This window comes from Caretta caretta, chromosome 21, assembly GCF_965140235.1.
Source record: "Caretta caretta isolate rCarCar2 chromosome 21, rCarCar1.hap1, whole genome shotgun sequence".
NCBI classification, from domain to species: domain Eukaryota; kingdom Metazoa; phylum Chordata; order Testudines; family Cheloniidae; genus Caretta; species Caretta caretta.
In genome coordinates, this window is record NC_134226.1 from 16,290,683 (window position 1) to 16,302,896 (window position 12,214).

The 12,214-nt window shown below is 47.9% G+C and overlaps 1 protein-coding gene across 7 annotated transcripts in view; it reads left to right on the forward strand.

Moving 5' to 3' along the window:
* The first annotated feature begins 11 nt into the window (after positions 1-11).
* The window catches only part of TNNT2 (troponin T2, cardiac type), a 36,414-nt gene continuing 24,211 nt past the window's right edge, over positions 12-12,214 (forward strand). The window contains exons 1-6 of one of the 7 annotated variants that reach the window (XM_048826430.2): positions 12-160; positions 5,249-5,296; positions 7,311-7,328; positions 8,175-8,201; positions 9,170-9,223; positions 11,124-11,153. In XM_048826430.2, the coding sequence (XP_048682387.1) occupies positions 5,290-5,296; positions 7,311-7,328; positions 8,175-8,201; positions 9,170-9,223; positions 11,124-11,153 (136 nt within the window). In that variant the 5' untranslated portion in view covers positions 12-160; positions 5,249-5,289. The remainder of the gene's footprint in view (positions 161-5,248; positions 5,297-7,310; positions 7,329-8,174; positions 8,202-9,169; positions 9,224-11,123; positions 11,154-12,214) is intronic. The other 6 variants (XM_048826427.2, XM_048826429.2, XM_048826433.2 and 3 more) reach the window with 6 other exon arrangements.

The following is a 12,214-nucleotide window of genomic DNA, read 5'->3' on the forward strand; positions in this document are numbered from 1 at the left end:
TTCCAAACCCTGCCACACTTGCGTTCCTCCAATCAGACGTCTGGCCTGGGGGTGGGCTTCGGAGCCCTGTTAAAGCCTCACTCTTCCCAAGTGCATTTCACAGACGCTGTGCCAGCTGCCACTGGGCTGCGAGGGACCTCACCCCTTCCCTGGCCGAGAGGTAAGGAAACAGCCACAGGGCACAGCTTGCCAGGCTTAGGGAGTTGATTCCCTTTTCAGAGGGGACCTGAGTGACCACCGGTCTGTTTGCTAGACCTAGGTATTGACGCTCCAGAGACAGAACAGGGGTCTGCCTCAACCTACTTGGCCGAAATTGGCCCCTCCCAGTTGTCATCATCCACCCCAGAGATGACTGCATTTCTCTGGTGAAGGGATTCCTCTGGGTATAGCATGAGTCTCTTCGCACCAGTTTGTCCACTGGCACAACTCCATTGACTTTAATGGAGTTACTCCTGGTTTACGTTGGGATGGGCAAAGAGGGGGAATCGGGCCCAGCAGGGTTACTCCCAATTTACGCTGTGGTGAGTAATAAGGAACTTATGCCTATCATCTCTGTACATTGCTCTGGGAGATGAGGAGTGTTCTAGAAACCTAAGAGACTGTTATGTTACCAAGTCCCTCGCTGGCAGGCAAAGCACAGGGCGGGCGCAGGATGTTTGTGCTATCGAGTTCAGAATGCTGCATCACTGCAAGTGGCAAATGAAACTACACAGTGGTTCTTGGATTTTTTTTTTTTTTTGCATTGTTCTTTGAATAAACACGGCAGAACTAAACATTTGGAAATACACCTAGCCATTCATCTCTAGGACTTAAAGTAAAACCGTGATTTGGTACTTAGATAATCTAGTTCTAACCTACCCTGCACTAGATCAGTGTTAACCGGCATGTCTGAGGCATGTTAAAAGACCAATTTAGAAGGATTCATAGATTCCAAAGCCAGAAGGGATGACTGTGATCATCTAGCCTGACCTCCTGTATAACATAGGCCAAGGAACTTTCCCCCAAATAATTCCTGGAGTGCATATTTTAGAAAGGTTTTTTTGGACCATTCAATCCACAATTAAAACAGGGATTATTTGCAGCAAATAATTTATTCAGCTCTTTGTGAATTGTCCACAGACTTCCTGGATTTTTTTTTTTGTAGCTCAAAATCAATTAATTAAAAATTCTGTGCAGACATACTTACCAGTGTGTTGCTCATTCACTGTTTGATACTGGCAATTTGAGCTACCTTTGCTGGACATGCAGAGTACAAGGTGTTTCTAGGCACTGCCTGGATGTAGATAACTCTTAAAATCAAGTTTCTGGCACAAATATTCCAAAATTGCTTTCCTTGAATATTTGTCAATAGCCACCTAAAGATTGCGGTCTCAGCTAATGTGGTTTGTTGGCCCCTTGTGGGAAGTGAATGAAGCTGGAGAGAGGTCACTTACATTTATTCACAAACATTCATATATTTGCCTATCTGTCCGTGACCGAGCACTTTGCAAAAGAGGATCATGGGGAACGGCTTGATGAATATTTAGGTAGATTTTTGGCTAAATGATGAGGGCATGAGCGCTGTCTAGAAGTATGCAAGGGACATGGGCACCAGGAAGGGTCAGGAATTATGGTGGCTCAAGAGGGAACTAGGAGTAATGGAAGGAGTTTAAAAAATGAACTTTTAACATGGAAAAACTTCCTAGTGGTCAGATCTATTAGAATATGGCATAAGATTATGGAACAGTCTAAATACTAATAGTGGCCCAGGGACTGAGCTGACAGCAAGGCTGTCAGCACTGGCAATCAAACTGAGTTCCAAAGGAAATGCTGGAAGACTTATCACTTAAAAGGCTTAAAGCTGGAATGAACCAAGCCCTGGAAGATGTACTGTTATCTTGAGACCAATCCTGTGCTGGACTTCAGGATGTAGTAGGTCTTTCCTATCAGTAATGTTTCTGATTCTGGATTCAGGCAGCAAAGTTCTTTAAGTTAGCCTCTTATAAAAACTGAAAAGATGGAGCTGGGACCAGCTCTTACACAACATTGGAAAAGGGGGTTGTTGTACAGCAGAGCTGATTTGCTGAACAGGTGGTTTGACACATTGGAGTTATTCATAGAAACCTGGGGTTTGGTAGGAAAGTTTCATCTATTGTGGGGATCTGGGACAAACCTGAGCTGCTGGCCAGAGTTAGCAGAAGGTTCCACTGGGCTTCAGGAATGTTTCAGTGAGCTGAAAGCCTGCGAGTCAGACAAGACTCGGGGCATGGTGTTTAGGCAAGCCGGGAACCAAACAAAAAGGGATGGCTTGAGCAGAGATTCACTTTGGCATTTATCTGAACACGAAACTCGGAGTGAAAAGCGTTCAAATGGACATTTGGAACCCCACTAACTTTCCAGACAGAGCTGTACTGCCCAGTGCAATCAACGGGCAATAAAATAATTGCTGAGAACGTATTTTAAGCTGCCTTCCTAACCGGCTTTGGTGGCATCGCAGCTGTGTTAGCCTTGCTGGTGAATCGTCTGTTAGCAGTTTGAACATCACCACTTCAGCTTTAAGGCCACTTCCCCAGCTCCTTTTCCTGGGTGTTTCCTTGTGCTGTTTCTTTGTGGACTTTGGACACTGTCCAATGGTACCTAGATCGTCTATAGAGAGATTAGACAGAATTCAGGAGAAACTTTTAAGACGCATAGGGCTCCAATGGAAATACTGATTTGTATCTGACTTCTCATCGGAAGAACTGAAAGCACCTTACAAAGATGGACATTGTTGTCTCCAGTTTACAGAGGGGGAAATTGGGGCATAGAAGGTCCATGGATTTCAATGGGAATTATGAGCCTAAAAACCTTGGAGGATCATGACCTAGGGGTACGTCTACACTGCAAAGTAAAACCCACAGCAGTGAGTCTCAGAACCAGGGTCAACTGACTGGGGCTTGGGCTGCAGCGCTAAAAATAGCAGTGTAAATGGCCCTGTTCTGGCTGGAGCTCAGGCTGTGAAACCCGGCGAGGGGAAGAGGGTATCAGAGCTGGGGTGCAAGCCCAAATGTCGACCTGGCTATTTTTAGCTCTGCAACTCGAGCCAATGGACCCAGGCTCTGAGAGTCTCTGCTGTCAATTTTTCTTTGCGCTGTAGACATACCCTAAGTGACTTCCCCAGTGTAACACAGCAGGTCAGCTGCAGAGCCAGGAATAGAACCCAGGAGCCTTGACTCCAGTTCCCAGTGCTCCCCGCTCACTGGGATGTATGAGCACAGAGATGCCCCTCTCCTTGACAGGGCTGCTGGAGGCTGACAGGATTTGGAAAGCTAGCAAGCGAGTTATTAATGAGGCTTCATGTCATTTTCTTTGCATGGCTGTGGTTTAAGATCACAGGACACTTGAGTCGCTGGTGAATCTTACTCAGCCCCAGAGAAGGGATTGGGACCCAGGATAAACAACATGTCAGAGGAGCTAACAAGCAGCTCTGAGATTCAAGGCAGGAATTGCAGTGCTAGCCGCCCTGCCTTCCTGATTGGCCAGGGGAAAGTGGCTGATTTTGCTGAGGAAAAGTCAGTCCTACGGCATGTGTCCAATGCGGCAGAAGGGAAAATGGCAGCTAGGTGTGAGAGACCAGTCCTTTAATGCTAAGAACTACTGAGGCGCAAAATCGGCGTTTCCTGGGTTTATTCTCCTCCCCTGCACTTCCCACTCAACATAACTCTCTCTTAGATCATCGCTGTGCAGAGAGGTTGCAATGTACCCTGGGCCTGGCTGGGAGCTCAGAGTTATCAGTGCTGACTGATGATGTTCCTAAGCTCTTGCTTCCTATTTAAGGAGAACTATGTTGCTGAGCCATGGAGGGGCGGGGAGGTGGAGTGGCCTCAGGAAGGGTTATCTCAGCCAAGACGCCATTGTTAGATTCCAGCTCAGCGTTGGGGTGGTTATTTTCCCCTTTCTTTGTGAGATAATTATGGAAGTTCCTATCTGTTTGTGACAAGCACAGATCCTCTCAGGAATGAGCTCTTCCCTCTCGGCCAATTTACCATCCCTGCCACATCGACACTGCAGCAACAGGGAACTTACAAATGCAGCTGGTTGGAATAAGGTCTGGCTGCCCACAAAAGATGAGTCCTGGAAAGGGTTTCCTTTGGCTCAGAAGTGGCAATGACTCCCCAGTTTCTCCCTAGGACTTCCTGCCAGGACACAAGTGGCCATTTTTGCTTTATCACTACAAAAGTGATATGGCTGCCATGGCCCTGCTGAGTCTTAATGCAGCTGAGTCATTCAAAGCTGCCTCAAATCCAGCTTCACTGGCCACAGAAGGAAGGATTCTCCCTGTGTAACTGCAACAGGTACATAGAGGGAATCTTCAGGTGGCTCCTTAGCCATTCTGCTGCTAGCTACCAGCTCAGAAGGCATGGCTGGGAGAAAGTGGTGCCCCAGGGATCCTTGGCAGCCAGAACAGCGCCAGGTGGCCCTAGGATTGGGGAAGGAAAGATGTGGCTTAATGCAACCATTGTGCACTCCCACCACTACACTGCAGCTCAGCATCTAGCTCACAGTGTGAGTGGAAAAGCAAAAAAAATCCCAAATGACAAGAGTTTTAATCTAAAAGCCAGCGAGACACAGGGATTTATTCACACCCACAAATGAGCTGCATTGCGTGACATCTAATCCAGCTCGATACTTCAGCATCTCCATGCCTTTCTAAGGCACCTGTCAGCATGGTAGCTATGCACAGGTGTGGGGAATTTGAGGAGGGGCTGGATCTGTATGCAATGAACTTTTTACGCAGGGCTTCCTCTCCCTCATCTGCCTGCTGCTCAGAGGAAAGGGGAGGAGGTGATGGGAGTGTGACATAAGACACAAGTGAATCAAAATGAAAATTCCTAGTCTAAACAAATACTTTGGGCAGATCATTTAGGTTTCTCTGGCTGTTGGTGAGTTGCTGTAAATATCTTGCAAAGCATCTGAATCTTCAGACATGGCCCCTGATTTTGGGTGCCTGGATTTCTGGATGCCACCTCCGCAGCCTGATTTTCAGACGTGGAGAGTGCAGCTTTTAGAGGGTGCTCAGCACAGCTGACAATCAGTCCAAACGTGTCTCAAGTTGGGCACCCAGAATCAGTGGCCATGTGGGAAATTGTGGGTCATGGGGTTGCACGGAGTTCATCCCAGATGGACACAGAAATCATGCTCCAATGTGTCTAAGAATGAAGGACTGAGTGCACTGCTGTGGTTTTTATTGTAGCTTTTAACACACTCTCTAATTTTATTTTTCTGCTAGCTAACTGAAAATGTCAGACGTCGAAGAAATCATCGAAGAATATGAAGAGTAAGTGCGGTGATTTAAAATCTTCCCTCCTATGGCCAGCCCTCTTCATGCAGGGGTAAAGCAGGCAGCTTGCTCTGTGGCTGCCATTGCAATTTTGGTGTAGCTGCATCAAGTCCCATCGAGAGTCATTCATTCTCATTCTTACCCAGCCCTGTCTGGAGCTGTGGGAATGATTCACGTTTTTATTAGTACTAACAACAGTGCCCGCTAGTTCTTAGACAGCACTTTTCATCAGTAGATCTCAGAATTGCAGGCCATAAAACCATCCTTCCTTCCCATAAATGAGAACTGTGATTAAGTGTTATATATATAATTAATTTGTTTCTCTTTACCAACCCTCTGACCCACTGGTGGGGATGACCCAAGCCCCGAGATCCAAACACCTCCAGACTTTGGGAAAGCTGGGACAAAAACCTTCCAGCACGGTCCCATCTCTGCTGCCATGTAACGAGGGGAGACAAAACACAGCCTGTAGAAATGCATAACACAACATAGTGTAAACTGGCCACGGAGGGCTCTCTGAACTCCCCCTGTCCCATAAAGCTGCACTGGAAACATGCTTTCCCATCCTGCAAATATTTTTGAGAGTCTAAAAACTTTCCCAATTCTGAATTCGGATGAAAAATAAAAAATCTCAAATGTTCGTGAGTCAGAAACACCAAAAAAATTCAGGTTTCAGAGTAACAGCCGTGTTAGTCTGTATTCGCAAAAAGAAAAGGCGTACTTGTGGCACCTTAGAGACTAACCAATTTATTTGAGCATAAGCTTTCGTGAGCTACAGCTCACTTCATCGGATGCATTCTGTGGAAAATACAGAAGATGTTTTTATACACACAGACCATGAAAAAATGGGTGTTTGTCACTACAAAAAGTATTCTCTCCCCCCACCCCATTCTCCAGCTGGTCATAGCTTATCTAAAGTGGTCACTCTCCTTACAATGTGTATGATAAACACCCATTTTTTCATGGTCTGTGTGTATAAAAACATCTGTATTTTCCACAAAAAGAAAAGGAGTACTTGTGGCACCTTAGAGACTAACCAATTTATTTGAGCATGAGCTTTCGTGAGCCACAGCTCACTTCATCAGATGTGTACCGTGGAAACTGCAGCAGACTTTATATACACACAGAGAATATGAAACAATACCTCCTCCCACCCCACTGTCCTGCTGGTAATAGCTTATCTAAAGTGATCAAAGTGGGAGGAGGTATTGTTTCATATTCTCTGTGTGTATATAAAGTCTGCTGCAGTTTCCACGGTACACATCTGATGAAGTGAGCTGTGGCTCACGAAAGCTCATGCTCAAATAAATTGGTTAGTCTCTAAGGTGCCACAAGTACTCCTTTTCTTTTTGCGAATACAGACTAACACGGCTGTTCCTCTGAAACCTGTATTTTCCACAGTATGCATCCGATGAAGTGAGCTGTAGCTCACGAAAGCTTATGCTCAAATAAATTGGTTAGTCTCTAAGGTGCCACAAGTACTCCTGAATTTTTTGCAAAAAGAAAAGATCAATCAAAATGTCTGAATTTTGAACCATTTTGTTAGGATTTTGAGCCCCCCCCCCCTTTTTGGCCCTTTTTCCCCAGTCTAATTAGCTTAGATTTTTAAATGAACATTTATTTTGAACCAGAAATTTTCCTTTAGCGAATGTCAAAACAAAACACTTTTTCCCCAACTTCTTTTCTGAGTCGGGAGATTTGTCGAAACGGACGCTGTTTTGAGAACAGTTTTGTTTTGACAAATCCGCATTTTTCAATGAAAATACAACTCGCTGGAAAGTTCTGATCCGCCCCCATCCCTCCCCCCTTCACGGGACCAGCCACTGGGAGAAACATGCAACCGATGTTCTAACCCAACCGTTTCTCCTTTGGCTTTGCAGGGAACAGGAAGGTAAGAGGAAGAGCAGCATCTTTCTGCACATCAGGACAGACTGAGGCTCTAAGACTATCAGTATAACCTCAATAACCTGCTTGTTCTCTCTCCCTCCCTTTCTCTTCCCCTTTCCTGCAGAGGAGTATATTGAAGAAGGTAGGTTTTTCCCTGTTGTATGGGAGGGACAAGAGGGCATGGGGTGGTTGCTACTGGTTTATTTAGATACTTTTTCCTTTTTTGCTTGGAATGGTTTAGCATGGCATGGCTGCAGGTGGGCAGAGTCATGCAAATACTGTATAAAAAGGTCCTGGGAATGTTCCTTCCAATTTTAAAACAAATTTTGCTTCAGCTGATGTTCAGTTAGGGTGAAATTCACCCCTGTCCAGGGGACTGACGCAACCCACAGGGTTAATGAGTAACTTCAGAGGCATGTAGACCTCATTCCAGTCCTCTGCACAGGGGGTGAATTTCACCCTAAGAGTTTATTTGGCATTCGCTTTAGTAGCGAGGATAATTGGAGACGGGCCTCAACTAAATCCTCAGATCTGAGCACGGGGAGAATTCAGGATTGAAAACTTTCGCAGCTCCGGCCTGTCTGCGATGATGATGTGATAACTGAAAGGAAGCTAGAGTCTCAACTGACTTGTGTGAGTGACAGTTCAGCCTGGGCTTGCTGCGTTTTCAGTATGAGGACTAGAAGCTGAGGAGTTTATGCATCTAGCAGCTTTGCAGCCTTCTTTGCTGTGTGTGAGTGAGAATATTTGTAATGTCTGCTGGATATTGGTGAAGAAAAGCCTTAATATTCGACAGCTTTAACAACACCTGGGCAACACCTGCATAGCAGAGCCGGATAAACACCAGGAAAGCTGTAGGACGTAGCTGGGAAAGTAGAGATCGATAACATGCCGGCGGACGCTCTAGCTAGATGCCACAGCTTTACGATACCTGACTAACCTTTTCCGCTTCTTCCTTTCACTGTTGCCACTTTCCACCTTGACGAAGAAGAAGAATGGCTAGAGGAGGAAGATGGTAGTAAAACGTTTCTTCTTCTTCTTTCCCTTCCCTAATGCTTGCCAACATTCTGCATATGCAATGTCTGTGATTTGTTGTATATACGTACATGCTCTATCTATGCGATGGTGTGACCTCTTTCTTCTGCCCATTGCCTCTTGGTGTTGCTTGTTGTATCTTCCTCCCCGTTCCCCGTTTCTGCCCTAAGATCACATCTGAATCCATGATGCATCCTTGCATTTCTAACTTTCATCAATTTGCCAAACTCACCCATTGTTTGGTTCCTTCCTTATATTCCTCTTTCTCTCCTCCAGGCAGTGCCAGTCTTTTAAATCCCTCCTTAGAGCCCCAGTTGCCTACCAGCTTCTCCTCTCTCTCTCTTCCACAGAGGACTCCGTTTGCAGCTACGCTCCCTCTGGTGGAAGGAGGCGCTCAGATGTGCCAGTGGTACTAATAGAGCGCGTGATAGGAGAAGAGGGGGAATGACTAAAGGCAGTTCCCTCGGGCACCCACCAGGGCCACTTCTGTTGCCTGGAGGTGGTTCAGGAGAACAATGAAAATCGCCCCATCCCTGCCCCGCACTGGGACTAAGCATGTTGCGTCCCTTGTTGCCATGGAGAGTGGTGGACCTTGACCTGCATGTCACCATGTGGCCCTGCCAGACCCTTGGAGTTACCATGAGAGCAGCCTCTGATGGCATTTGGCCCCTTCCCCTTCTAGTCATACTGGGAACATGGCAGGGCAGAATCACGTGGAAATGAGGGGGGAATTCCCCTCTCAAAGCATCAATAATAAAGGTCAGTTGAGTTTGGGGTGAAGGTTCAGGTGAATTCCCATTTTATGCAAACCGAACCATTACCTGTCTCCATTCCGTGGCCACACTGCCTTTCCCCCTCAGATACCCTTGTGGCTGGCTCACTATAACATGTACTTTTATCAGCCAGCCAGCCTGAGTTGCTCCTCTCATCTTGCATGTTGTTCCACAGACCACAAAGAGCACATAGAAGAACTAGAAGAGGCTGAGGAAACCCCAGCAGAAGGTAGGTGGTTGAACCTCTAGGAGACATCTCCCTCTGCCCAGCTTGCTCTGGCCTTCTCATGCATTTCAGTGGGCTGCCTAATCTCTGGGTTGGATTGCACAGCTAAGCTGCAAAAACTCAGGGATGCTTAAAATCATGTCATTAACTCAAGCTATAGCCGGACAAGGGACCCATGCCTCTTCCCAGCTCCGCAAAGGGGGCACTCTCCCTCAGGGTGCAGTTCCCAGTATGCTGGTGCCAAAGATAGATCTGGGCCGATCCTGCCAGGTGCTGAGTGCTCTCGGCTCCCAACATGAAGGCACCAGGAGCTCTGTCCATGGGGTTGTCGGTGTTTTGCAGAACTTTGTCTAGAATGTGCAGGATATCGGAGTTGAGATCCAAGAGGAGAATTTTGCCTGTAAGCAGGATACCCCACTACACCAGCCCCACTGCCCCAGTCATCACGCTAGGGAAAATGGAGCCACACCTCCACCCAAACAGAGGAGGTCTTGCTCCCCTCTGCAGGCCTCATGTCCAAGTCATGCTCCTGCCCATCAATTCCCAACTTCACCGCTCCACAAAGAACCCCGGGAGAATCTGTGCATCAAAGACACTCCCTGAGACTCCATGCCTCCCTGAGCTGCCCTTTTCTATGGGGGTGAGGGGTAATATGCAGAGTCAGCCCTTTTGCAAGCTGCAGCAAACTCCTCCTCCTCCTCCTCTCCAGCTGGCTCTGCAGACTGGCCTGTAGTGGGCAGAGCCAGGGCTCCAATTACTCCTGACCCTCTCCAGGCCCATTGGTTTGTGTGACGGCCGGCCGCTATCTTTGTTAACGCTGGGGGTTGAACCAGGGCCCTCCAGAGTAAAAAGCTTGAATCAGTACAGCCTGAGCTCAAGAGCCAGGTTCCCTAGCTGGGGATTATAAACAGCCTCCTGTCCTCCGTCGCTCAGCACGGATGGGGGCTCATAACAGACTGACCAGTGGGTCAAACTTGCACAGGAGTGGAGAAGCTGTAGCTCTGCAGGGACTGGATCCAAGAGTAGCCCTCGGGGGGTAACTCTCCCCTCTCCTTGTTCCCCTGTCTTTAGACTCACTACCATCTTCTGTGTGGTGTATAGCACAGATCACCCCATCAGCCCTGAAATATTAATAAAATCATGTAAATAAAGAGAAAGAACACAGCTAGGAGCTGGCATCCTTCTGCTGTTGGAGAGGTCTGTATCTTTCCTCAGCCTGTTAATTTCCAGGTGTAACCCACACACCTCCTGGGTAGGGTGACCAGATAGCAACTGTGAAAAAACAGAACAGGAGGTCGGGGGTACTAGGTAGGTGCCTATATAAGAAAAAGTCCACAAAATGGGACTGTCCCTTTAAAAATGGGACATCTGATCACCCTACTCCTGGGTGGGGTGTTCTGTCCCATCGAGTAGCACCAAGAGGCAGGAGAGAGAGGGGGAGGGGAAAAAGAGAGAGAGAGAGATTAATGATTTTGCTCTACAGCCTTAGCTAAAGGCCAGTTGGCTTTTAGCTCATGCAGTAGAGGCTCATGCATTAAGTTCTAGAGGTCCCAGGTTTGATCCCGCCTGCTGACAGCTGGGGACCGGGGTCTGTTGGTATTACACAGGCTTAAAGCCAGATTCTGGTCTCTGTTACACTGCTGAAAATCCAGCCTGGCTCTGCAGGTTTCATTGAACCCACTCCCAAGTGACATGGGCGTGACTGATATCAGAATCTGCCCCTTATGGTGTAAAAATTGGCCAGAGCTGTCTCAGCTGTGATCATCCAATACCAAAATGCCAGCGGTGGAGACCCAGCCTGTGTGAAGAATGCGAGGAATTCCCCAGGGCATTCATGGGGGATGAATGTGTCTGCCTCCATGACCCATCTCTGATCGAATTGTCCTTTCTGCTTTTAAAATAGAACACAAAGATGAAGCTAAAGAAAAAGAAGGTAAGAGCAAGAGCAAGACTGGGGAGAGGGGTCTGTTCACATGCGGGTCAGTGCAGGCCTGATCCCACTTGTTCTGAGCCCCGGGTCCCCCCTGTTCCGTTGAACTCATCTGCTACTAATAATGGGGTTTCTGACTCCTGCTGTGTAAAAGCTGGCCACCAGGAGGGACGCTGTCCCTGCCTGCCCAGTGCAGAGGGCCCATGAGGCCCCCACGCACCATGTGAGATTGCTGTGATCTAGCCTTGTGCTGCACAGGGGAGAATTTCACACACCCTGTGGTAAGAAGGGGACGTTCTTCTGCTTTCAGAGTCTAAGCTCAGTGGGGTAAATGGAAAAGCTTGTCTGGGACTCTCAGGCCTTTTGAGTGAGCTAGGGCTTGGTTTGGAGGGAATCTGGGGTGTCTCCCATTGAAACCCCATAGAGCTCACGTTTCCACCTGAAGCCAGTTTTCAGCTGTGTTTTCCCCTTGGACCACGTATCAGCCCGGTGCTCAGCACCATGTAGGACTAAAGGCCAGATTTTTACAGGTATTTAGGTGCCTAATGATGCAAAGAGGCACCTAGTGGGATTTGCAAAAGCACCTAAAACCTGGCCTTCCCAGCCCAGCCCTGCACACTGCTGCATACCCCCTACAGCGTGCAGAGAGCTCTCAACTCCTGCACGTCAATGGCAAATAAGGGTGCTCAGCACCTTGCAGCATCAGGCTGCCTGAGCTAGGCCTGAAGAACGCGTTTGCGTGTGCCGCCGCAAAGCCAAGCCGTTGTGCTTCACCTGGCTCTGCGTCTGCCCCCTCCATGAGAAGGCGACGTTGGGGAGCTGTCCTCCCACTGGCGGATGTCTGTGTTGGAGCTCCGACCTTCACCTTCCTGCCACTTCCCACAAGGCAGCTGGAGGTGTCCAGACTGACCCTGCCATGACACGGTTTCCAGTGCTGGGGCTGGCAGGAAAGGAGATGCTAGGCAAGGTTCAACAAGGACAAGTGCAGAGTTCTGCACTTAGGAAGGAAGAATCCCATGCACCGCTACAGACTAGGGACTGACTGGCTAAGCAGCAGTTCTGCA